General features: G+C 51.8%; 11 protein-coding genes across 11 annotated transcripts; 6 read left to right on the top strand and 5 right to left on the bottom strand.

The window, feature by feature from the left end:
- Positions 1 to 261: 261 nt before the first annotated feature.
- Positions 262 to 1,731, top strand: BJX68DRAFT_273928 (polymerase/histidinol phosphatase-like protein; the record flags this gene model as incomplete). The annotated part of the gene is made up of 1 exon (XM_071047562.1): positions 262 to 1,731. One exon carries the CDS (start codon positions 262 to 264, stop codon positions 1,729 to 1,731), a length of 1,470 nt encoding a protein of 489 aa, XP_070905915.1.
- A 2,748-nt stretch (positions 1,732 to 4,479) lies between these two features.
- Positions 4,480 to 5,815, top strand: BJX68DRAFT_260626 (uncharacterized protein; the record flags this gene model as incomplete). The annotated part of the gene is made up of 6 exons (XM_071043927.1): positions 4,480 to 4,820; positions 4,887 to 4,915; positions 4,969 to 5,066; positions 5,137 to 5,452; positions 5,537 to 5,680; positions 5,748 to 5,815. The coding sequence occupies 6 exons, from the start codon at positions 4,480 to 4,482 to the stop codon at positions 5,813 to 5,815; spliced, it is 996 nt and encodes a 331-aa protein (XP_070905914.1).
- A 148-nt stretch (positions 5,816 to 5,963) lies between these two features.
- Positions 5,964 to 7,484, bottom strand: BJX68DRAFT_273927 (uncharacterized protein; the record flags this gene model as incomplete). Its single annotated transcript, XM_071047561.1, has 2 exons — positions 5,964 to 7,402; positions 7,433 to 7,484. The coding sequence occupies 2 exons, from the start codon at positions 7,482 to 7,484 to the stop codon at positions 5,964 to 5,966; spliced, it is 1,491 nt and encodes a 496-aa protein (XP_070905913.1).
- A 606-nt stretch (positions 7,485 to 8,090) lies between these two features.
- On the bottom strand, positions 8,091 to 8,474 carry BJX68DRAFT_260624 (phosphotyrosine protein phosphatase I superfamily; the record flags this gene model as incomplete). Its single annotated transcript, XM_071043926.1, has 1 exon — positions 8,091 to 8,474. One exon carries the CDS (start codon positions 8,472 to 8,474, stop codon positions 8,091 to 8,093), a length of 384 nt encoding a protein of 127 aa, XP_070905912.1.
- A 538-nt stretch (positions 8,475 to 9,012) lies between these two features.
- On the bottom strand, positions 9,013 to 10,277 carry BJX68DRAFT_223356 (putative UbiE/COQ5 family methyltransferase). The gene is made up of 5 exons (XM_071038125.1): positions 10,018 to 10,277; positions 9,854 to 9,958; positions 9,453 to 9,795; positions 9,247 to 9,396; positions 9,013 to 9,194 (listed from the first exon to the last, which is right to left on the bottom strand). The coding sequence occupies exons 1-5, from the start codon at positions 10,216 to 10,218 to the stop codon at positions 9,163 to 9,165; spliced, it is 831 nt and encodes a 276-aa protein (XP_070905911.1). The 5' UTR covers positions 10,219 to 10,277; the 3' UTR covers positions 9,013 to 9,162.
- Positions 10,278 to 11,923: 1,646 nt separating this feature from the next.
- BJX68DRAFT_223352 (uncharacterized protein) lies at positions 11,924 to 12,625 on the top strand. The gene has a single exon (XM_071038124.1). The coding sequence runs from the start codon at positions 12,094 to 12,096 to the stop codon at positions 12,379 to 12,381; it is 288 nt and encodes a 95-aa protein (XP_070905910.1). The 5' UTR covers positions 11,924 to 12,093; the 3' UTR covers positions 12,382 to 12,625.
- A 395-nt stretch (positions 12,626 to 13,020) lies between these two features.
- On the top strand, positions 13,021 to 14,626 carry BJX68DRAFT_223350 (D-hexose-6-phosphate mutarotase). The gene is made up of 3 exons (XM_071038123.1): positions 13,021 to 13,381; positions 13,490 to 13,816; positions 13,912 to 14,626. Exons 1-3 carry the CDS (start codon positions 13,136 to 13,138, stop codon positions 14,293 to 14,295), a joined length of 957 nt encoding a protein of 318 aa, XP_070905909.1. The 5' UTR covers positions 13,021 to 13,135; the 3' UTR covers positions 14,296 to 14,626.
- Positions 14,627 to 16,766: 2,140 nt separating this feature from the next.
- On the bottom strand, positions 16,767 to 17,071 carry BJX68DRAFT_12216 (uncharacterized protein). The gene has a single exon (XM_071036136.1). It carries the CDS (start codon positions 16,978 to 16,980, stop codon positions 16,825 to 16,827), a length of 156 nt encoding a protein of 51 aa, XP_070905908.1. The 5' UTR covers positions 16,981 to 17,071; the 3' UTR covers positions 16,767 to 16,824.
- Positions 17,072 to 18,548: 1,477 nt separating this feature from the next.
- BJX68DRAFT_260621 (uncharacterized protein) lies at positions 18,549 to 19,857 on the top strand (the record flags this gene model as incomplete). Its single annotated transcript, XM_071043925.1, has 4 exons — positions 18,549 to 18,637; positions 18,685 to 18,728; positions 18,788 to 18,816; positions 18,877 to 19,857. 4 exons carry the CDS (start codon positions 18,549 to 18,551, stop codon positions 19,855 to 19,857), a joined length of 1,143 nt encoding a protein of 380 aa, XP_070905907.1.
- A 30-nt stretch (positions 19,858 to 19,887) lies between these two features.
- Positions 19,888 to 20,597, bottom strand: BJX68DRAFT_260620 (putative RING finger protein; the record flags this gene model as incomplete). The annotated part of the gene is made up of 2 exons (XM_071043924.1): positions 19,888 to 20,449; positions 20,512 to 20,597. The coding sequence occupies 2 exons, from the start codon at positions 20,595 to 20,597 to the stop codon at positions 19,888 to 19,890; spliced, it is 648 nt and encodes a 215-aa protein (XP_070905906.1).
- Positions 20,598 to 21,842: 1,245 nt separating this feature from the next.
- BJX68DRAFT_260619 (amino acid permease/ SLC12A domain-containing protein) lies at positions 21,843 to 23,794 on the top strand (the record flags this gene model as incomplete). Its single annotated transcript, XM_071043923.1, has 5 exons — positions 21,843 to 22,115; positions 22,175 to 22,232; positions 22,296 to 22,860; positions 22,931 to 23,483; positions 23,540 to 23,794. 5 exons carry the CDS (start codon positions 21,843 to 21,845, stop codon positions 23,792 to 23,794), a joined length of 1,704 nt encoding a protein of 567 aa, XP_070905905.1.
- Positions 23,795 to 24,654: the final 860 nt, after the last annotated feature.

Raw genomic sequence — 24,654 nt, 5'->3', positions numbered from 1 at the left:
GAGAAAGCTCGGGTGAAGAGGGGCAGAGGAGCGCGTGCTCTGCTTTACAGGATGTCGTTCGTCTTCAGACTCTGTTGGAGTACTTGGATCTCACTGCTGGAGTGGAGGCACCAAGAGGACAAGAATCAGCACAGCAAAACACCTGCTGCCATGCTATATTACGTACAACTATATAAACCAGCAAATTCTCCGCGAATCTTCCTTGCTGCAGTCCCCAAGGTCCTCGCCCGTATTTCTTCCCTCCTAACAGGCTGCCTCGCAATGAAGCTTCTCAGCCTCCTCACCCTGGCAGTGAGCGCAACCGCCTGCGCCGACCACGTGCAACGCTTCTGCACCGACCGCCGCGAGCGCGACTCCTTCAGCGGCCGGATCCATTCCGCCGACGTCTTCGAGTACAAGTACATCCCCTTTGAAGTTTCCCCAGGCGTCACCTCCATCCGCATCGGATACGACTACACGAACCGGACCGAGAGCACCGTGTACGTCGGTGTCTTTGACGAGCGTGGACATGCCCTTGAAGATGGGAAGAACCTGACTGCGGGGTTCCGCGGGTGGTCGTTTGCGCTTCTGAGTAACTGGACGTTTACTCCGACCGAGACGACGCCCATGTATGTGGGTGGTCCGGTGGCGCATGGCACGTGGTCGCTCGTTCTGGTTGGGAGTAAGATTGTTGGTGAGTATGTTGACTACAACATCACCATCGACTACGGGTACGAGCCTGTGCAGGGCCCGCGCTTCTCGCTGCAGCCCGCAGCCGCTGATCTCGGGATCGATGCTGCTCGCCGCGCACGCATGGACAACGCGACGGACGGCGAGATCTGGCTCAAGGGCGACTTCCACGTGCACACGACATACAGCGACGGGACCTGGACGCCGCAGGAACAAGTTGCAAACGCGCAAGAGGTCGGACTCGACTTTTGGATCTCGACCGAGCACAACAGTGTCAGCGGGAATAACGTCATGGGTTCGTTCGCGCCCGAGGACATGCTCATCGGCCGCGGGATGGAGGTTACAACTCGCTTCGGGCACTGGCAGGCCGTCGGCATCGACCACAGCCAGACGCCCGAGTGGCGGTATGAGCCCAACAGCACTGAGTTCGCGAATGCGGTCGCGCAGGTCCGGCGCGTGGGCGGGTTCGTCTCGGTGAACCACCCGTACATGCCGTGTAAGCAGTGTATCTGGAACCTGGACACAGACTACAAGTACGCGGATGCGATTGAGATCTGGAATGATGGGGTTACCGAGGAGATTAACCAGCAGGCCATTGACCTCTGGCATGGATTGCTTGTGCAGGGGCGGAGGATTACAGGGATCGGTGGGAGCGACACGCATCACCCGCCTAGCATGATTGGGTGGCCGACGACGAGGGTCAAGGCGCGCTCGCTGAGCACCGCGGCGGTTGTGGAGGGGGTTAAGCGGCGGCGTGTGTATATCTCCAAGAGGCCCGAGATGGAGATTGACTTTACGGTTGTTGGTGAGGGGATCCATGCGCAGGTTGGGGATGTCGTTGAGACGAATGGGGTTGCTCTTACGGCGAGGCTGGCGACGGAGGGCTTTGATGGTCAGACTGCTTGCTTTGTTACTGAGAAGGGGTACCTTCGCAACCAGACTGTTCAGGATGAGGAGCCGATTACGCTGGATATCGAGGAGGGCACCAAGTTCCTTCGTGTCGAGCTTCGCAACTCGACCGGGAGCTTTACCGGGATTACGAACCCAATTTATCTCGAGTAGATCTTTGGCTGGAACGATAAGATGAAGCAGCATGACTAGTTGAGCATTGTGAAATTTTGGGGAAAGGCCAATGTACACTGTAATAGAAGGAATAGAGTATAGACTGTTATGCTGCTTCAAAGCCTGATAGATATATCCATTGTCTCAACAACTGCCAGCATACAATGTGCGCGTCGTTATACTGAACAGGCTCCATAATCCATCAAAGCAAGAAAACACGGCTCTCGCTATCCAAGCCCCCTATCGTAAGCTATTCACACAACGACAGCCCCGGACAAAAAGAAGGGGGCTCAGAACAGTCGTCCCGGTAGCGAACCGTCTTCCCAGTCCTTCTCACAAACTGCCCAAACTATAGTCAGCAAACCAATCCTATAACTATACAACCCAATCACACGAACCCTCTCGCGGCATATCAGGCAGTAAACCTAAAAAGGGTAGCCAACCAAGACTGACAAACCGGCTTCCCGGTTTCCGCATGGTTATAGATGTACATGTACACTGCGACACCACACTCGGAGCAGTATTTCGCCACTGTAGTCCCGTTGCTGATGCAGTCTGAGCAGTTGGTTGGCTGTTCGTGGCCAGCACGGCGGACGCGCTGGCGGCGGCCGCAGCAGGAGTAGTACATTGTTGATGTGTAGCTGTGGATCGGCAAGGAGATTATGGAGGGTGTTTATTCGAGGGGAGGTTCTACTGGGTAGTGATTTTTATATCGCTTTGGGGGGTCTTTCTTGTAGTCAATTTCCTTGCTTCGAAAGATGGATGGGTCCTCTATTTATGCTGCGACCTTCAAGGTTGATATAGCCGCTTCCTGCTCCTGGTGTGTGAGTTTGAAATGTGACTCGCTCTAGGAATGATGCTATGCGAGCGAAAGGCTGGATATTCGATTTCTAGTCGAATGGCCAATGCGCTTCTCTCTTGCACGTCATATGCCCTTGCGCCGTCTTGAACCAAGATGCGAGTGGTTGCCTCGAGTCGCCTCACTTCTATAGTCCCTTCTCAACAAGCACTACAGCCTTTCGCCTGCATTAGGCCAATGTCCAAACCCCGCGCTTGATCTGTTCTTCGTATCAAATCCTTGGAGCTACATACCCACTAAAGGCTGGCTCAATAACGGTAGTCTCAACGGCAATAAGTGATGACTGTTTTGCCGAAGACACTCGAAATCTCATGCGTGTGGCCCACGTGGACAAGGACAGACTGAAGCCCTGCCCACTACGAAGTAGTGGCAGGACGATGATTTACCGTCAATGTCACTATCACCATGCCCCTGCCTGGCTTTTCTCAGCCAGGCCTATTTCCGGTCCAAGTAACCATCTCCTGGTTTGCTCACGAGCTGGGTGGATATCTAAATACTTACAGTCACTAGCCCTGGCTGAATGGGTTGATTAAGAACCAGATTACTATTTTGCTCCCACCACTGGTAGATAGTGGTATTGATATGGCAACTCCTTTCAACAAACTTTTGGTAACTATATGTCTGATCGAGTTTCTTCGCCACTGTAGAACTGCTCGTTGACAAATAGAGATACTACGAGGCAGCTTATCCAGCAATCCGCGATATAAACCCACACAAAGCTCTACACCAGACCGATCCTTGATAAAAAAAAAGGGTCTTATATCCATAACTTGTCAGATTATTTCGAGACCCGCCAAGTTCCCGCACCCGGGCATCTAACAAGAGTAAACATCAGCCATCCAGTGCGACCAAACCAGGATCCAAGTTTCCAAGCAAGAAAGAGACCACGTACTATATTCCACCAAACCATGCGCGAACAGCAAATTCCCCACTGCTCCTCTGCTAGTAGCACAGAAACCAGGTACTTCCGCCTATAATTATCCCAGCAGACTGACATCTAGTTCCCCTCGGGCATTTACATCGGTATGGGACGCCGTTGATCCACCACGAGCATAAGGACCCGCGGCCTGCGCAGGTTGAGAGTTGAGCGTGGGTGATGGTGGCTAGGGCAAGGCTTAGTACGGCGAGGAGTCATCGAAGAGGATTCATGTTTTGGAGTTGGTAGGGACGAGGGTTGTGCTGCAAGTATGCTTTGCTTTCTGGTGGGCGGAATGTCGCTGGACAGGGATCAGGTAATGAAAGAAAGGTGCCTGAGAGGTTTGGTCAATGTGGGTGGTTTCATTTTCACCCCCAGGCTTTTCTCCTCTTAATATAGCCTGGGGCTCCGGCATGGGCAGATGACATTGGTTCATCTATTTTGCGGGCTCGGAGTATATATGATTGGCGTCCCTTTGCTGCCATCCCATCCAGGGCAAATTGGATATTTTGTCCTGTCTGCACTATACCACGGTCCTTAAGTCTCTAGTCGCCAACTTCCACGCCATCAACGAGAAAAGATGTAAACTGAATGGTTGGTTTTATGTAGTAGAACCTCGTGTTCTTCTCACAACGGAGCATAATATTGAGGCTTGCTAGCTAGCCTATGATATGATATTAGGCTTCTGGACCCAGGCAGGCCCCGGGTAAACCAAGGGAGCGGTAAGTTAAAAGCCTACGCCCAAAGCAAGCTCTTAAGATTGATATCACTGGCCGAAATCTCTGTCACCGACGCACTGAGTGCAAGGTCTGCGCTGGAGAAGCGAGAGGTCTTTTACATTTGCAGCAATCAGCATTTCTCGACTTATCTGTCTCAGGCAATCCCAGACGCTCGAAAAATAGTACGTGTCCCCCATACTTCGAATCCGACTAGGCGATATCTGACCTGGACTTCCGTTCAGATCAACAACGCAATGGAGCATCTTAACCTGGCACTTAGCCTCTATGACGAAGACGGGTTGGGCAGACTGAAGACGACAAAGGACGTTCGAACGAAGGGCACCTTCGACGAGCACAATGCCTGGGCCACTTATTCCCAGTTCATCGCGAAGCTTAAGTGGCCCGACGACGACGAGAATGGTCTGGCCAAGAGCAAGGCTGGCATCGAGAAAATCAAGGGGACCAGGGACCTGGCTAAGGCACTGGTATACGATAACTACCTCGCTGGTCGCTCAGTGCCTTGGACTCGTGGAGGCATCCCCTATATCAGGATATACTGCGATGACGGCAATTTTCTCTCCGAAAGCGATAGCCAGTGACAGACTTATACTGAAGGTTCGTTATTAGTCTCCTCCGCACTTAGATTTACGTGCTAACGCAGTCAACGGTCAGCGACGGGATACCAAGACTGTAAGTGGCATCCTGGAGTAGGATGGGTTTCTTGCTAAGAGTGACGCTGCCAGGGTTCTATGATGAAAAGACGGAGACGAGATTCGTTATGGTCTCGAGGAGCGAAGGCCTAGAAACGAACCGCAAGGAGGTGTGGGTGCCGCGTGCCGGGGTTTGTGCCTTGCAGCGTTGGGACAGGACAGACTTGATTTGGTGGCGTAACCGTACTAGAAGGCGCCAAGGCGTATGTCAGTCATCCCATATTTGGGCTTGTCGAGGAGGCCATGACCTTTTGCCTGGTGAACTTTGACAGTTGGACCACGGTGGAAGACGAGCGGACGGCGCGAGGTATTCATTGGCGCAACATGCATGTTGAGGTGGGTGAAGAGCTCAGTGATGCGCAGAGCACCGCAGTTGAAACCCTACTGGCTCGACCAGATATCAGCGCCACTGTGAGTCATAGTAAGGGTATGAAGTGGCTGTCCACCTTCCTGGTCTCTACTTTCATTCACGAGTCCACACATGCTCAAGCGTTTGTGGGTGGAACCAATGCGTTGAGTGCGTGATTTCCCCATCTCCTCTGTACTGATTCTGCGCACTGGTCAACGGGTGAAGCCATCAAGCTGCTAACAAGTATGCCAGTCGATATCACGTGCGCAAAAACTGGATTTGTGACAATAGTCCCTGGTTGTATGGCCAGCGCCGCAAAGGGCGAGGACGCATTGGACGGCGATGGCAACCCACAAGCACACAAAGACGCCGAAGCGTTTGCCATCTATGCGATGGGTGAGTCAGAACCGACAGCCTTGGGTAGAACTTAGCGGACATGACTAACGAGAGTGTTCTCCTTTAGCAATGTACAATAATGCGGTGCATTGGTACAAGTATCGGTCTTACAGAAGGAACACTTACAAGAACTGATCTCGAATCTATCCTGTGCGCATATTGCCACAGCGTCACCAGCATGGGCGCCTTAACAGCAGCCTGTTTCGTTGTGTGACGGGAGCGAACGAGAATGGTTTCGAGTTTGAATGTCGTTAATCGAGTAGTATCTAAGATAAAGTGCAGCCTAAAGATCAGAATCCGATATGTCAGGCAGTGCGCCCGGGTCTGAGTAGTTCGGGTATGGTGAGTAGTCACCGTCACCGAGCGTGGATTTCATGGCCGGCCAATGGTCGTAATCAAAGTCCACACCAGTGGAGGCGAAGGCAGTGCGTACATCAAGTTCGTGATGCAGCTCCTCATTTTTCGACCATCTTACCTCCTTGAGTGTTGGGAATCTACCTTCCGAGGAAGCCTTCGCCAGGCCAATTAAGCTTTTTTCTAGGCGACGAAGCTCATCTCCAATATGGCCTGCAAGGTGTAGCGACTCGATGCTTGGTGGAAGAAGATTGACCAGGAGTTGAGCCTCATCTGATCCACCCCAGAACCTAGTGTGGAGCTCGTCCAAGTTGACAAACAAGTGCTTCAAGGCCCTAAATTGTTGGAAGCTGAACACGGCGCGCGGGTCAGAACCATCTGGGCAGTTGCCGCGCCTCCGGAGATCGAGACGTAACGACTCGAGAGTACCGCAGTGGCGCTTGAGATAGTTCACCGCATGAATCAGCCGGAAATGATCTCTGCCATCCCCAAGCTCGTGACGGCCGTCGAAAGGACGGCCGCCGGCTTCGTAGGTGAAGCTGCGTAAACTGTTGCACGAGTAAAGTATTGCTTTGAGAGCCTCTTTACTAAGGCGGCTGAATGTAATACGAAGATGTTTCAGGCTTCTCAGGGAAGGGAATGGTGACTGACGCCATGTCTCACTGCACATGTGTATGTTAAGTGTTTCCACATTAGGGGAGGCTTCGAGAAGAGCACGCACCCGCCGCTCAAGGCTAAGGAGATTTATGCGATTCGCAGCAGAGTGGAGTGACAGTTTGATTGTCCTGAGAGGCAGCTGTGAGATTCCAGCTGCGGATAAAGGTGCAGCGCGAACGACTTCAAGCGGCCAAGTGCCAATGTCAATGCAGCAATGTTGTAGATTAGGCAGCTCCGCGATCAGGAGGGAGAACAAATCAGAAGCAGATAGTTGATTCAGTGTTTGTCTCTTGATTCGCAACGCCTTTCCTGCCTCCAGGATCACGTCTTTGATTTCCTTCACCTCAGTTTGGTGCCACTTAGGGAGCGCTGGGACCTTAGGATAATCCATCACACAAGCCACATGCCCTCCAAGGACCGCGTGCTCCCCATCCTCGCGATAGTCCTCCAACGGGTTCAGGAGATACGGGTGGAGATAAACATGCTTCACACAGGCAGCCAGGTCTCGTCGCTGCGCGACCGTGCGGACGAATGACGCCAGTCGGCGGTCCCAGGAGTAAAGGCGGGACCGCCAGGAGCCGCCATAGCCTGGCATGAACTCATGGTATAAAATTGGCTGGATAGTGGCACACAATTGCTTGGAGACCAGGCACAGCGAGAGCAGCGGCTGAAGGCGCAACGAGTACCAGGACGGCTGGTCGGGCTCTTGTTCTTGTTGCACATGGTCGGCGCGCAAATAACTGACAAATAAGTGCAGAATCTCGAGTGGAAGCTGGTCCAGTGTAGCGAGCATGATTTATCGGCAGCATTAACAAGCATTGATGGTCCGCTGGATGACAGTAAAAGGGGAAGATGAAGAAGATGGAGTTGGAAAGAACGAAGTGGAACTTGCAAGGAAAAGAGGAGGATGGTTGATCCGTCACGGCTCATGAGCCAGGGGCCAGCGGTCCAGGCGGGTACAACTGGCAACTTCATGTCACAGATCCCACGCCTGCGGGCTTCAATGGCTAAAGAGCCTCCGAAAGAAATCCTTACAGGACAAAAGTCTTCCACTTGTGATTAAACCAGGTTCAAAGGATCTTCTTAGAAGGCATACCTTATTATAACTATTTTATATTTCGTAACCCGTCTTATCTAGCTTCTGCTTTTATAAAGTTCCTCACGTAGCTAATTTCCTCATAAGAGGTTCCTCTTATGATTCTTACTATTGTTAGATGCCCTCCTTTGGCTTCCACGGAAGGTTCTAGCACACATGTCTTCTTTCATGTCATTTAGCTAGATAGCTTCATTGTTCATACAGACATCTACATGCACGCATCATCACTGACTATGCCTGAGTTCTTTCCTGGAGCCGGAGCGCACTCTGTCAATAACATAATTTATATCAACTGCCTACTCTTCAACGGTCGGCACCAATCTCCGCAATAAGTCCTTCCACCAGACGCCGAATCTCATCCCAAACAAACCGCACAGCATCAAGCCCCTGGCCTGCAGGATCATCAACAGGGAAAAGCAGACAGGCGTCACCACAGCCCATGGTAGTAACAAGATGGCTTTTCTGGGCGGCATTGGCCGTAAGAATTTTCGGTATCTCCTTTACTAGGTTGATGCCTTCTTCACGCATTGCCTTACTGACTCTGGGGCTGATAGAGCTTGCTGGCGTGGAACTGGCTGCTAGATCGTTAAGTGTGTCGCCTGCGAGGTGGGTGAGGTAGCCGGTAGCCATTTGGGAGTGGCCGGCGTTGTGGATGCAGACGAAGAGGATGGTTGGTTTGGTGGACATTGCTGATGTGGTATTTCCAGAATGCTCTCCTCCGGTCACTGCTGCGTTTGCGTGACAATTCTGATCAGGAGGTTGGAGGGTATCTGGCAGGCCACAGGACGGACTTTGATGCCCTGCCTATCGTTTCGCCGGGAGCTAGACTAATGCCGAAGAAGCGGTCGCATGTAAAAGAATCTCCAGGCCTAACTGCTAGTGCCGAATCGAGACTTCCTAGCAACCAACGCCAATACCCACCTCGTCCGACGACGAGCGCAGAGAGCGGATGTCCTCTCTCCCAGCCACGGATCCGCAGGTCGTCGACACTGAGCAGCCTGTTTGAGTCAGCTCTCTCATTCATGACATTTCGAATCTACAGCCATCGCTCTGTGCCAATGGCAGCTCGGGGAAATCTACTCCATGCGAAACGGCAGCCAGGGTCATCACGTCTATGCGCAGCTACACAGATGCGCGGGGTGTGCGCTCGGAGCTGGGATGCGAGTCGGGTGCTGAGTGTATGGTTCTTAACAAGGATATTTGCGCTACTGGATGGATGATGGTTGCAGTGATACTAGAGTTGCGGTTGTTTCTGTCCCTTGAGAACATACTACTACTTTCAAGGAGACAACTACCATAAACAAGTGACTTCACACATTAGGAATCCAGGCTTTCAGAAGAACTTCCCGCCTCAGAATTTGTCCATTAACCACTTTTACCCCTTGATAGCATAGATCTGGAAAGAACCTGAATGACATGTCAACAACATGATCGAACCAGGACAGGGAGAGCTACTCACCAACCCACTCATTGAAATCCAGATCAGCCAACTCATCTGTAGCATCCTGTGCTCCACAGCCACTACCACAGCACGAGTTCTGGCTCTGGGGGAGATACGAAGACCCCTTGTAGAGGTTAAGATCAGAGTTTGCATTGACAATAAGCACGTCTACAATCACATTAGCACATTACCCTCCCCAAATGACGACAGCTTACGGAACGTACCTTCAAACCCAGCCTCCTGCAAATACCTTTCATACTCCAAAATCTGACTCGCACCAGCCACACACCCGACATATAGCGCCATGTCCTTGGTGATAGTATCCGGAAGCGGCTTTTTGGCGAGAATATCGCTGATCGCCACTCTCCCACCGGGCTTTAGTAGCCGCGCGATCTCCTTGAACACTCCGGCTTTATCGGAACTGGGGACGAGATTGATTACGCAGTTACTAATAATGCAATCGACGCTGGAATCTGAGAGCGGGATGGATGTGATGTTTGCTTCGATGATTCGTGCGTTGGGCACGCCGGCCGCTTTGATGTTCTTCTCGGCGAGGTCGATCATACTCTTCACAGGTATCAGCTATAGGCTTCTTGGTGAGGGTATAGTATGCTGATCTACTTGCCCTCGTCATATCAACCCCGATAGCCTGCCCGGTAGGCCCGACTTTCCGAGCCGCCAGGAGCACGTCAATACCGCTCCCACTTCCTAGGTCTAGGACCGTCTCGCCCTGCGTGGAAAGTTAGCACACTATTTATCATCATGATACCGATGGGGCAGATCACTAGCCTCTCTCACGTGCGCAAAAGCCACCGGGTTGCCGCAGCTTAGGCCGAGATTGGTCTTTTCCGGCAGCGAGCTAAGGTCATCGGCGCTGTAGCCGAAGGCGCGGGCGATACTCTCCTCTTTGTCGTACTCTTCGGTGGTAGTGGTCTGCCTAGCGATGTCGCCGTAGCGGGATTGGACGAGGTTGTAGGTTTCGTTGGACATGCTGGAGACTCGGTAGATTAAGTTCTTGGTTCAGTTATGCCTCCTCTGGAGCCGGGTGCTTGGTAACTTTTATACATGGTTGCTAGTAAAGACGGGGACGAATCTTGGTATTATTAATGTGCCATGTGATGACGGTCTTCTTGTCTGCGATTGGGTGAACTAAAAACTGGTATGTCACCAACCCCCTTAGACCTGATGCACCTGCCATGGTTATCCAAGCGCCTCGTCTATCTCCCTTGAGGGTAATATAGCACACCAGCTCCATACTTAGTCGGGCCGGAGACTGATCTACTAAGCTGATTTACGAAGAATGCCACTAACTTGGTCAGATAGACAAGCATATAGCCTGTGCATAGGTAGTAGTCCAGTTATGCGTAATTAGCTTACCTTTTCGTTAGGATTAAGTAAAAACATGATATATACCTCTACTAGCGATTTTCTATGGTTTATTATACCTGATTTGTCGGGAGTAATGCTCAACGCATACTCGTACATAGTAGCGCATAGTCAACGGACCGGGGCAAAGGCGTAAAATAAGCATTATGGCCCAGTGTCTCTGTTTCCATTGGCTGGCTGATAAGTTTGCTTTTTCGGTGTGGATTTATCCGCAGGATGAGGTGTCAGCTGCCAGCTTACAGCTGTTGAGGCAACCCCGCCTTCATGTCTGCGCTATTCCCTGACCAGCAAGATGCGCTTCGTGTTCCAAGACAAGGCCTAGTTGCTTGGAGTCAGGCGAAGTACTATAGCTTTTGCTCAGGATTTGACCTACCGGAAACATCATCACTGGCTCAAGCAAAAAGACCAGACGACTGAACGTTCGCTCCCGACGCGATGGACCCCCTAACAGCGATCAGTCTGGCCTCGTCAGTGCGATAGCCGAGTTCAGCTCCAAGATCCTCAATGGTGCACAGGAGATTTACGACTTCGGCAAGGGCTCCACGGCGGAGAAACAAAGCCTCGAGACCATCATATGAGATGCAAAGGCCCAACTCGAATCTGACCCTCAGAGCATAGCCGAGGAGATCTTGATGTTGCTTCGAAAGATCAATACCTCGGGCTTGAACTCTCGTCGTCAGAGCTTGATGGTCACATTACGCAGTCAGTAGTAGGAGAAGGATTAGACGCAGCTTTTGTCTAGACTAGACAGGTGTCGAAACGACCTCAATACTCAACTTGGCAAACTGGACAGATCCTTGACGAAAGAGAGACTTGAGTCGCTGATTGATGGCTCGCAAAGCCATTCGATGAGCTTGCAATTCATCGAGGAGGAAATCACGAAGATTCGACATGCTATCACTACGGTGGGTAACAATAGTGATGCACAAGAGAAGCTTCCGAGCCTTCTGAGTTCTTAGAAGTAGAAACGGATTTGATTGCTCATCATGCCTCCCTAAAAGCCAATGGAATCCCGCGTGAAGGCTGTCGTAGTGCCTCATTCAGAGACATTCAAATGGATATTCATTGATGATCCGGCACACCTGATACCATGGTTTCCTCTCCCTGGGAGAATTTTTCACAATGTGGTTGGGTTCTGAGCAAGGAATCTTTCATATATGAGGGAAGCTAGGTTCTGGAAAGTCGACCCTGATAAAGTTTCTATGCTCCTATCCTCGCACGGAAGCTGCGCTGAAAACGTGGGCAGGTGAGATCCTGAGAATCCCTACCCTGGACTCTTGTAATTAACTTCTCACAATAAAAGGAAATAGGAACTTGACCATCGCAAAGCATTTCTTCTCAAACCCTGAGCACGACCTCCAGAAATCTTTCTTGGGCCTGAAACGAACGTTGCTATACGAGATACTGGATAGATGTCATGACCTCATTTCCCTGACATTCCCTAAGCAGTGGCAAGAGCTCAAACAATCTGCTTACCTGATGGCAACGGACATTCTACTTCGAAACAGCAATATTAACGATGCGTTTTTGGTGCTGGTTACATTACCAAAGCAACATGGCAATCACTGTCTTTATATATTCATTGATGTCTTGGATGAATACAAAGAAAACAGACAGGTCAGGCACAAGGATTTTGTGAAACTACTCACTGATTGGGTTGGTATAGGCCATCAAGAGCTGAAACTATGTGTTTCTAGCCAAGAGTATTCTCTCTTTTCTTCAATCGCTCCCGACAATCAGAGGCTCTGGCTCACAGGACCTTACTAGAGATGATATCACAAAATACATCCGTGACAAACTACACAACCATAGCGACTTGAACAGCGAGGAAAATCCGGATTTGACTACCCTAATCGCCGATAGGGCTATTGGAGTCTTTCTCTGGGTGAAATTGTCACAAGCTCGATTTGTGACTAGCTGGATGCGGAGAGGTCAATCTCGACTGCGGAGCGGGGGCTCGACGATCTGCTAAATGAGCTGGAGAAACTCTTCAGGCTTACGTCGAAAAGCAACGTGATGGGTATGGAAAAATCATACAATTGTTGATAATGTAAACTAGCAAACAAAACACATTAATGATTTTACGGTTCATATTAGTTATCTTGCTGTCAAAATTTGTAAGCCTCCTCAAGCAAGGATTAGCGAGTCGCAAAATCTCTCGTGGGTTATACAGAGTCAAGACTCAGAATTCTGCGTCCATAGGTATCGACATCACTTTTTATAAGTATATATTTCTGGATATGAAGCAGCATTCCATTTATGGACACTCTCAAACCAAAAAGTGATATCTCCGGCCATGTGCTGATCTAGGTTCTATAGATCGCGAATCGCGATTGAACCCAACTGTCGGGAACCCAGGAGCCCCACCCAGTGACCTCACCCAACGGCCAACACTCAACCCCACCATTCCAGACCATTCCTCACCTCGCCATTTCAACCACACCACACCACCTCTACAATATTCCATCCGCATCGTCCATCGCCGCTCAATTCAACCTCCTAACTCACCACAATATCAGAAATGGATCGATCCAAGAAACCCGCCGCCATCGGCGTCACCGCTACTCCCCCGCAACCCACCATCTCCCTCGCAAACAACGTCGTCCAGGCCACATTGCCCTCCGGCGAATCCGTCACCGTCCATCTCTACGGCGCAACAGTCACATCGTGGAAGACCGCTAGTGGTGCAGAGCAGCTCTGGCTCAGCGAGGCCGCTGCACTGGATGGATCAAAGCCAATTCGCGGTGGAATTCCGGTTGTTTTCCCGGTACGTTTGTCTCTAAACCTTCCCCTCGCCCCTGGGTTCCTGGATCCAGTGCTCAGTCCGGAAGCTAAATCGAAACATCAACAATTACTGACAGTAGTTGGAAAATAGGTCTTCGGCCCTCCCCCAGCTAACCACGCAACCTCCTCCCTCCCCCAACACGGCTTCGCGCGCAACAGTCTCTGGGAATTCCTCGGCAAGTCGTCCTCCGAATCCACCGCCTCTTCCACCACCGCCGACAATGCTGTAAAGCTCGACTTCGGTCTTTCCTCATCTATGCTCTCCAACGACACCAAGTCAAAGTGGCCCTACGAGTTCGGGCTCGTATACAGTGTTACCCTGTCGCGCGAGGGGCTGGGAACATCTCTGCAGGTGCGGAACCAGGGGAGTGAGAACTTTGAGTTCCAGGTGTTGTTGCATACCTATTTGGCTATTGAGGTACGTACACGCCACATCCCTCGCTTCTGCCGATTTACGTCTAGCGGGGGTAAATGAAGAGACGGGGTTCAGTAGCTGACAAGTAATGCGGATAGGACATCTCAACAATCCAAATCAAGTCTCTGCAAGGGAAATCCTACATCGACAAAGTCCTCAATGCCACCGAACACACCGAGACCGCGGCCACACTGCAAATCGCCTCCGAAACGGACCGCGTCTACAAGGGCCTCGACCCCGCTGTCCCCATTGTCGTCTCCTCAGCGTCCAACGGAGATCTGTTCTCCATTACACGTGAAGGACTGACGGATGCCGTTATCTGGAACCCATGGATTGAGAAGGCCAAGGGCATGGGCGATTTCAGCCCCGATGATGGGTATAAGAAGATGGTTTGTGTAGAGGCCGGTGCTGTTTCTAGTTGGACAGCTTTGGAGGCGGGTGAGTCGTGGGAGGGTGGACAGTTTATTCGGCCTTCTGCTTGATTGGGAAGAAGTTTGCCTACAATGAGTTTACGGATTTTCTTAGCAGTGTTCGGAAACAGCGTATCCGGCTAGAGATGCAGACAGGAAATATGAAAATCGATGCTTGATATCCTCATTACAGCCTTGTCTTCCTTGAACTTGGAACTGGAGCTTACTTACCTAGGCCGCCTGACACAAATAACCTTCTCATACACGATAATACTAAGTAAGTGATTGCACATGTTGATGTTGCACAGAGGCCAAGCATTGAAATTGCTCTGAAAGGTTCTGCTGAACGGCGTGAATGGCAGTTACACCAACGCAAAAATGCGAGACCTCGCCAGCCTAACTGAATCTAGCTCTCTCTGCTTGAACAGCACAGCAACTTGATCCACTGCATCATGACAATAGGTGCTACTTAGTCCTTTGATTGAATGTCATTATCCATTCTACGCCCCACACCCGTCCTTTAGTCCGGTCCTGCATCCTGGGTCTATCAGGAAAGGCCTCCTGAGTTTTCTTGGAAGATCAAGCGTTCAAAAGGGAGAGCAGCTATGACCCCGTTAGGCGAGGAAACTGCCCAGCCGAGTTGCTTATTAGATCGAGATACGAATGGGAAACGGGCAACTCGAGTCTGACCTGACCCCCTGTCCCAACAAACTGCCGTATAACTCGCATTGACAATCGTGAACTAGGTACCGGGGCCAAGGAGCCACTTTTGAAGTTCATTGGTTCCGCTTGCAGAACAAGAACTTGGAGGTCGGGTTTGATTTAGGAGCACGGGCTTGTCAGACCCAGGGTCTCCCATGGACTGTGCTGACGCTTGATCTGCAACGTACCTTGCTACCCACTCTAGATCTTCGTTATCGATGGGGCCAGTCCGCGTACTAAGTATTCACGTCTAGACTGCCCTTCGAGCGCTTGGATACACCTGATGTTTGAAGTCGACTCCGTACGGGAGCCTGCCTGGCGGCGATTCATCCACCAAGCGAGCGGCCCAATCCATCCGCAGTCACGCTTGCGCCCTTGCCCGCGGCGCATCCTCCGCGGATCCTCTCTCTTGGCGGCCAAGACAGGGAAAAAGAAAAAAGCCAAGAGCCTCTCTGCTCCCAGAGAACCTGACAGAAGCGGCGGTGGCCAACAGCGCGTACTCCAGCTGGATGATTGGACGGCATTCAGGGGAATCTCTTTGTGCAGATAAAGTCAAGCACTGACATCCTGGAGAGCTTGGCAATCCGAGAGAGGGCTTTGCCGTCAAGGTCCAACGGCGCTATCCGTTTGGAGGTATATATGGTATACTTGAGTTTGGGGCCGCTTGTACCACGATAGTATCTCTGATCTAACCGGACCAACGCTGATTCCTGATCCTGAGCTCAAGGCCAGACTATATCTCGATTGTCTCGTGTCCAACAAAGCTCAAGAGGCAAGTCCTCCAAGCATAAACTCCGGCCGCGAGACTCCTTTGTTTAACTGTGCCGCAGCGAGTGGCGGCGGTCTGATGCAGAACTTGCAAAGCGTAGAAGAAAGAGCTCCCCCGGGCTGTGTTCCTTGTTAGTCCTTCCTTTTCTCATCACTCGACAGGATTTGAAAGGTATGTCTCATGAACGGACCTGCCCCTATGCCCCTTCCGAAAGCTCACAAACCTTCAGCTCTTCTCGACACCAACGACGTTCCCTCTCTTCGAAAGCAACTCGTCTAGCCGTCCTCATCGTGAGACGCAGGGCCGGATCCAGAATGGTTAGCTTACCCCCAGCAGAAATCGCTCAACCCATACGCTTACCCTATCCCACAATAAAACTCCGCCATCCTCACCGGTAGACTCGCACTCACAACGCCAGGTCTATGCTGGGACTGCTCCGCGGCCGGTAGCCCCGGCCCACGAGGATCCACGGCAAAATCCAACGACCTATTCGGCGTGCCTCGCCTCCGGGCCGCTTCAGACCAGTACTATGTGGCGATCTGCGAAGATCTCATCTTTTTTTTTCCCCCCTTCTGCAACCGCTCGGGGGCCACCCAGTGGGAGGTCTCTGGTGATCGGGATAAAGCTGCGAGAGACGATCCTGGTCCTGGTGGTGCCTGTGTGTCGGTGCTATCATCAGTCAAGCACCCGTACCATGCGTATTATGATGGCAGGGCGGATAAAGTGGCCTGGCTGGGGAGGCATGACTCCATGTGGAGATGCTAGCGAAGGTTGGGTATGGGCATAGTCTGGCGGTGCGCTAGAGAGTCGCAGGGAGCCAGATGACTGGCTTTACAGGGGCTTGAAGAGTTGCGTTTGATCTCGGAAGATTATATCAAGGACCATAGGGATTGACAACCTTGTTTCTCGTGTATAATGATTACCCTTGCTCGAGCAGCATGTTGCGCAGCAGAGGCGGGTGAAGCAATCTGGGTAACAAGAGTATCGCTAGGGGAAAGGGTAAAGGTAAGATGCGGCGAAGGGTAATGTAGCTTCAACATTGAACTTGGGATGTCAAGTTAACTGCATACTTCAGTTCAATACATAGAACCGTACTATAAGGAGAGGTCTGAATTCATGACATTGGTGAACTACTGTCGTAGCGATACAGATGTAGAGTGAGAGTAAGGTGGGTCAAATGGCGTTGGTGTGAGCTCCAGAAACATTGCCATGACTGAGGCGCTATAAGATAAACAACTCGGTACAACTACGGAGTAAAAGATTATGCAAACCCATCCTATCCGCATTGGCTGGGCTCAAAAGGTCCAATGACCTGACGGGATAGCATCCATCTCGTAACGCAGTACCATGAATATTCTACGCAAATAGCAAAGTGCTGAGTAGAAAAAAATCAACCGCGAGGATTCGTTAAGTTCTCACCAACACCAACATACTCATGTAGTCGCCACGTGGAATACACATTGGCACTTCAAGTCTTCAACAGAATTGGGTCTCGCTTGGTTGACTCATACCGAACTCCCGGGACTCCAATAAGTTCGACTTTAAAGGTGTGGTAGCACAGAGCGCAGGATACGGCTCCGACGATGATTGCTGCTTGGAGCAACATGACAGCCGCTAATAATTGAGAGTCAGAAATCCGGCCGGGCTGGCCAAAAGTTCGGGCATGCTCGCCAAGAGAAGAATGTGGTCCATGCGATACTTCACCCTCCCGGCTCCGCTTGATAGTACGAGTGAAGAACGCTCTAGCCTGAGAACTGACAAAAGTGAAACTGAGTCGAAAAAGGCTCATGCTGTCATTGTCTGTCAAGGAATTTTCGGGCTTTTCAACGACTCAGGTGCGGTATCGGAAGACACATTGCTCGCAGGTGGGGGGAGAATAGAAGGCAAGTCATGATCGAAGCTGTAACATTGAAGACGATTGGATGCGTCTCCGCGAAAACACTGTGTGCTAGTGTTACCAGGAATCAAACACTCGCCGAGGCTTCTTCTCGAGTCTGACCGCTACTTGCGCCGACAGGGTCGTGCAAGAAAAAGCAAATCTTTGACCCTGGCGAATCAGAGGTGAAACATCAGCTGCATGAGGCGACGCGTTTATCACACGATCACCGACGGCACGACGTGTTTTAAGCTTCGCTGGTTCCGCCGATCTCCAAAGGAGACCCGAACCAGCTCAAGCCATCATAGATCGCAGGGTGGTAAATGTTTCAAGAGTCTGAAACCACACATGCATAGTTAAAGCAAGGTCTGGAAACCGCGGAAGTCACCAACATGAGCCTTAAGAGGAGGCAGCTAAAGAAGGATTGTTGTTTGCTAGGGTTACACAAGGCATCCCCGAGCGTGCATAATCATGGATGCCAAGAATGTAATTGGGCGCATGCCTCTGAGAATTGGGGGCCCTCATATTTCTTTTGATTCCTTCACCGACCAGCGGGCGATCCCAAATGATGTAAAGGAAATCCAGATCATCTTCTGTACTGGCCTTTAACAAGGTATGTCAAGCTCATCTTATCTGCTCGGCAATGGACACTGTCTGGCCAGACATTCCATCAAATCCAAAACAAATGCGCGTCGTGCGAAGCTGTGGCGGGTAAAGCCCCTTGCGCTGACTCCCTTATGACTCCGAGCCCTTGTCGTGCGGAGGGCCACGAACTGATCCCTTGACTTGCTCGATAAGCTTTGGGCGCCTTGCGAAGGAACGGCGTTAAATGAGCGTGCACCTTATCGATCCTCCGATCGACAAGAGGACTTTAAAGCCATCCGGCCGCCCTGTCTCTTGGCCCACGATGTCCTTTCACTAGCTTTGCAAACGGTCCATTTACCACACGATTAAAGTGGCCGTTGCAACTTGCTCACAATGGGGAATGTCTCTCCTACCACGCGCCAGCTGCTTACAGAATCGATCATATTCTGGAGCGTTGGGATCGTGTTGTACATTGGCCGAATGTACGTTTCATGCAGTCCGACGCAAACGTTACGAGCTGACTGAGAAGGGTGTCTCGTGTGATTGCCACTGGGTCCCTCAAGCGGTTGTACTGTAGGTTGGCCGATTCTTCCAAGATTGTTCCAGTCAAGTGCTAACGTCAGCATCGGTAGTCGAAGATTACGTGATGACCCTGACGTTTGTGGGTTTGCCTCGACCACAACAACCTCTAGCCCCTGCTGACTGAGCTCCACCATCCTAGCTCATATACACCAGTCTTCTGATATTGATCCAAATATCCTCCCACTATGCAACGAATCTTATGGACCCAGCGGACTATGACCAGGTGCTTCGCGACCCACAGCAGGTTCAAGACCGAATTTTTGGCAGCAAAATTGTGATTGGCTTGGAGCAATGTATGCTGTTCTCGACCTGGGGCGTCAAGATCTGCATGTTGACACTGTTCTGGCGGCTCACCAAGAATCTCCGCCTGCACCTGTACGTGAAGATCGTGGCAGTGTATGTGGCGGTTGGATTTGTGGTGATCATGGTGACCTATTATGCGGTCTACTGTCGACCATTTTCCCAATACTGGGCGATGCCAGTGGAGAATCTGCAGTGCGCTACCTACCAACGCTACTCCATCACACAAGCAGTTTTCAACCTCTCGTCTGACGCAGCAATGCTTGCTGTCCCGATTCCGTTGATCATCAAAACACAAATGAAAAGGACGAAGAAGGTGCTACTGATCTGTATCATGAGCCTAGGCGTTTTCACGATCGTAGCAGCGATTCTCAACAAAGTGTACAACTTTGCCTCGCCATACACGACCACATATCAGATATGGTATATCCGTGAAGCAAGTACGTCAATCTATGTGGCGAATCTGGTGTGTCTGTGGCCGCTGATGCGGAGGATATTTGGTTTTGTTGCAACGCAGCGAGGAAGCGACCCAGACCGTGCTCGACGAGGGCCGGCAAACAAAGGCCGTGCGAGGATATCGCCCTCCGAAACGGCAAGGGAATCGCGGTCCCGGATGTCGACCGTTCTCGAGCGCGCGGGGCTTCTTCGTGTATTTAGAAATCGAACGGCATTTGAGGGCGTGGGCAGCTCAGGAAGCAGCGAGCTGGACAAGCGAACAGCGTGTGCTGGTGTTGCAGGAATGGGTTCAATAGAGTTCGGAGTCACGAGTGCTACCAGGGAGAAGTCCGACCTGGAAGCAGGCGCATCACATAATCTGTAGCACATTTGACCGAGAAATAACAACACGTGCTCAAATCACTCGTGGAAAGATTTGATTCCTGAGCAAGACGGCTGGTGGTCGTGTTGGGACCGACGAGCCAGGCTCTGGAGGATAGCATTTCTTGCACAACGGGCACCGAGCCTGCCGCTTGGTGAACCAGGGATCGATGCAAGTGGCATGGTAGATGTGGTTACAGGTCAGCGACCGGATGGAATCATCATCCTCAAATGATTCCATGCAAATGGCGCACTCCATATGCGAATCGCCATGGCTGGAGGCAATGTTGACGTCGTCGTGGTCGTCCCCAGTGTCCCCACCAACACAAGCTTCTTTGTCCGCAGGGTCAAACGAGTGACTGGAGTCGGAGGGGGAGGCGGGCGCTTTGCTCGGAAGGGGGTCGACGGCGGCCTCCTTTGCCTTGTCTGACCGGTGGGTCAGCCAGTCGCTATATTTGACCAGCGGAAAGCGAGAATCGAGATCGGTGGAGGTGAGCGTTGCATAGGGAATGCCGAGCGGCCAGCTCTCGGGATCGATGGGGCGACCGGCGGCTCTGAAGCGGTTTCGCGTGCCAAAGAGGATCCTGTACTCAATCCTGTTCAGAATGAGATTGTGGGTGAGATGCAAAAGGCAGAACTGAGAATGGAGATGGACTACCAGACAAAGATGAAGAAGACGGCGACGCAGATGGGCGCGAGGTAGCCCAGGGTGGCCCCAGAAGGTTCGTCCGAGCCCTGCGGCATGCTGCGCGATCGTAAGATCCTACCTTACTAGCGGGAGGAGGATGCGATTAGAGCATTGATGAAAAACGAGTATATTTGACTAATTAGACATTAAGATAGCAGCAAGTTAGATGGAAATAAGTTCTGAGATGTCTGGTGATGGCGAAGATAGAGAAAGTATCCCCCAGGCTCGTGAACCGAGCTCGTCGAGTCTCCTGACCAGAGCTACCCCGCACACCAAGAAGTCCACAGTCTGGTGCGAGCACCGCACCTCGTCCATGTCCTCGATCGTCGAGAGACGCTACACGGGCGATTTGCGATCATCCCGTCTGCAGAGAACATTCTGTATTTCTTCCATCGAGGGGAAGCAGTGTCGCGAGAACTGCTCAGGGAAAACACTGTCAGCTGTCATCCTTATCTGCCTCGGTGGAGAACCCCAGATCGCGATGTTACATCCGCTATATTAGTGAGAGAGGTACCAAGACTTTATTCTGGTATCCTGGTGTACCTATCTTACCGCGCTCCGCTCATAACCGGGTGGTCGGCGAATCCAATTCGTGGAGAAAGCTCCTATCGACCTTGGCGTAATATATGCGTGTTCTGTAATTACCTTCTCCACTGGTCCACCAAATCTCGTGGGACACATGGAAATTATTATTCACGACCTTATTTCCAGTTGATAGCAGATGAGTTTGATAGCGATAGCCCCTAACACTCGTAGATGCCTTCCAGTTTGGGGGGTGTCGGACAGTAACACAACCGCACTTGCCACCCGTCAGACAGGTGGGAGATACCTCCTTGCTGGAGGGATCAAGCCATCGCAAGCATCCTTCCGCAGACTCAAAAGACGCCACAAAAGTCTGGTCGAACCCCGGACTGGCGCTTCTCCTGCCTGTCGCAGCCAGCTGCCAATCCTGAGCCCCAATCGCGTGGTCAAACCGTTGCCCGATCCATGGTGAGATGCGACAATTGTAACCTCAGCCTCTCGGCCTGCCCGTCTAACGCTTGATTCGGCCAAGTTCACCCCATCTCTTATCTTGATTCGCCATCGCCTGTTTTCCAACGCGTCCGAAGAAGTCTTCCATGCGTTCCCTGCATTATTTTGCTGATACCGACTGCCTTCCCTATTAAAGCAAGATCGCATGCTCATCCTTTTAAACCCGGTCGCTCACCCCGTCCTCTCTTCTTTTCTTTCCCATTCCTTCCATCCCCCCATCCTTTTTTCTCGCTCTTCTTTGACAGTCTTTCGCTTCTGCTCGCGATACAATGGGCGCTGAGGAGCCCAAGAAAGGCCCTGCCGATGTCGAGACCGGCCCTGCGCCTCCGCCTGCCTATGTTCAGGATGGCCAGATTCACAGCTATGAGGACGAGGACTTTTTGACCCGAAATGGTCTCAACTTCAAGTCTTTCCAGCGTCGCCCGGCCGACTATGTTGAGCTGCCGCGCCGAATGAAAACCCGCCATATGCATATGATTGCCATTGGTGGTTCCATTGGTGCTGGTTTCTTCGTCGGTTCTGGTAGCGCTCTCAACACCGGAGTAAGCGCGCAATTCACCAAGCCAAGTCTCATGTCGTGCTGTTCTGACTTGTTGTTTAGGGCCCTGCTTCTCTCTTCCTGGATTTCACGATTATTGGTATTATGATCTTCAACGTCGGTGCGTATTGTCTCCTCCTTTTGCCCCAAAATGAGACATAATACTGACAATTTCATCATTTAGTCTACGCTCTTGGTGAACTGTCTATTATGTATCCTATCACTGGTGGTTTCTACACTTACTCCTCGCGCTTCATTGACCCTTCCTGGGGCTTTGCCATGGGCTGGAATTACGTCTTCCAATGGGCCATCATTGTCCCTCTAGAATTAACAGTCGCCGGTCTCACAATAGAGTATTGGGGAGTTGACATTAGTGTCGCGGTCTGGATTACTGTGTTCATGGTCGCCATCATTGTCCTCAACATTTTTGGCTCTCTTGGGTACGCCGAAGAAGAGTTCTGGTCTTCGTGCCTAAAGCTCGGCGCCATTATCGTCTTCATGATCATCGCTTTGGTCCTTGTTCTCGGTGGTGGTCCTTCGGGTCACAAATACGACGAGTACTTTGGTGCCCGCTACTGGTACAACCCCGGTGCCTTCAAGAACGGATTCAAGGGTTTCTGCTCTGTTTTCGTGACTGCTGCCTTCTCCTTCAGCGGTACCGAACTGGTCGGCTTGGCCGCAGCCGAGTCCGAAAACCCTACCAAGTCCCTACCCGGAGCCATCAAGCAGGTCTTTTGGCGTATCACTCTGTATGTGATATCCTTATACTCCCTCTTCCCCACCTCTGCGCTCTTGCGGTAACTAATGGTGTGCATGTAGCTTCTACATCGTTGGTCTTACGTTCATTGGCCTTCTCGTCTCCTCAGAGGATGAGCGTCTCTTGGGTAGCGGCTACATTGACGTTTCCGCCTCACCCTTCGTGATTGTCGGTAAAGATGCCGGTCTTAACGGCTACGACTCATTCATGAACGTCATCATCCTCGTCTCTGTGCTCTCCATTGGTGTCTCTGGCGTGTATGGTGCTTCCCGTACCCTCACCGCGCTTGCCGAGCAGGGATACGCCCCCAAGGTCTTCACATACGTCGACCGCTCCGGTCGCCCTCTCTGGTCTGTGCTGATTATCATCCTCTTTGGTGTCTTGGGATACGTCAACGTGGACTCATCTGGTGAGGAAGTGTTTGCCTGGCTCCAGGCCTTGTCTGGTCTGGCCGCGCTCTTCACCTGGGGCTCCATTTGCTTGGCCCACATTCGTTTCCGCAAGGCGTGGGCTTACCACGGTCACACACTTGACGAGATCCCCTTCCACGCCGTTGGTGGTGTCTACGGTTCTTACCTCGGTTTGTTCCTGATCTTCATCGTCCTGGCCGCTCAGGTATGTCTTCTGGTAACCTCTTTACATCACGCATCATAAACTAACATCAATGACAGTTCTTCGTGGCCATTGCACCCCCCGGTGGCGGTCTCAACGATGCCGAGGGCTTCTTCAAGTCCTACCTTGCCCTCCCAGTAGTGCTCTTCTTCTGGGCCTGCGGTTACCTCTGGAAGCGCCAGGGCTGGCTCCGAACCGCTCAGATTGACGTTGACAGCGGCCGCCGGGAGATTGACTGGGAGCTCATCAACGCTGAGCGTGCCAGAGTTGCTGCCCTGCCCAAGTGGCGTCGCATCATCAACCTTATCATCTAGTAGATTTATCGTGTCGATCGATATGCACGCCATTCTCTCTAAGGTGTTCTTTCTAGGACGATCCGGGGATAGATGGTTCTGTTTCATGTCTACTAGTTTAATAGCTCATCCTCATCTTAACTAAGGTTAACATCCGTCTTAGTCTAATCTACTCTCTACCTTTTTACAACATGACAAATGGATTCGCCACCTCCACGTCCAGACCATACTCCGTAAACCCTGCCCCATTTCCTGCATATGTGTCTGAATCTGGTCACCCGCCCAAGGTGTGATTTCCACGATCCCTCATGCAAGAACTTCCCCTCCCCTCCCCTCCCACTAGCTTTTTTGTTCCTAGTGGCGACTCGACCCCCAGTCGTCTCATCCATAAAATTACCCTGGAATTCCCATTACCATTCACATTCAAGTAAGCTCACCCTCCGGCCCCTTCCAAGCCCGCCTAGTCCGAAAGAGGTTATCTCCTCCGCTCCACCGACCACACCATTTCTCGGCGGCGCCTGGGGTCGACTCTGCAGGCCGCAGCGTGAGCGCGCTGGCCCGCCGCGTCTGGTCGGATCCGGTCTTGAGACATGGGGGCTGGGACGCCTGGAGACGCCTGGAGAAAACGCCACGACGCTAGTCTCTCAACCCCCGCTTGGCGGGCCCGTTCTCGACCCGTCGAACGGCCAGGACTTCGGGGATGGGCGAGTCTGCTGAGGATGGTGAATACTTGGCGGTCGCGAGCGCAAGTCATGCGCGTTTCTGATGTTGCGTTCGGCGCTGCGCCAGGGCTTGGGAGCTGGGAGTGAGATTGCCAATACCGGCGATTTTGGTAGAGGAGATTGCGGTGTTCGCGCTCGCCGCTGAATCGCCCGCGGCTC

Source organism: Aspergillus pseudodeflectus (genome assembly GCF_044049435.1).
Source record: "Aspergillus pseudodeflectus strain CBS 756.74 chromosome Unknown BJX68scaffold_1, whole genome shotgun sequence".
Classification (NCBI taxonomy): domain Eukaryota; kingdom Fungi; phylum Ascomycota; class Eurotiomycetes; order Eurotiales; family Aspergillaceae; genus Aspergillus; species Aspergillus pseudodeflectus.
The sequence above is the reverse complement of the archived record's forward strand: the minus strand, read 5'-3'. Positions and strand labels throughout refer to the sequence as shown.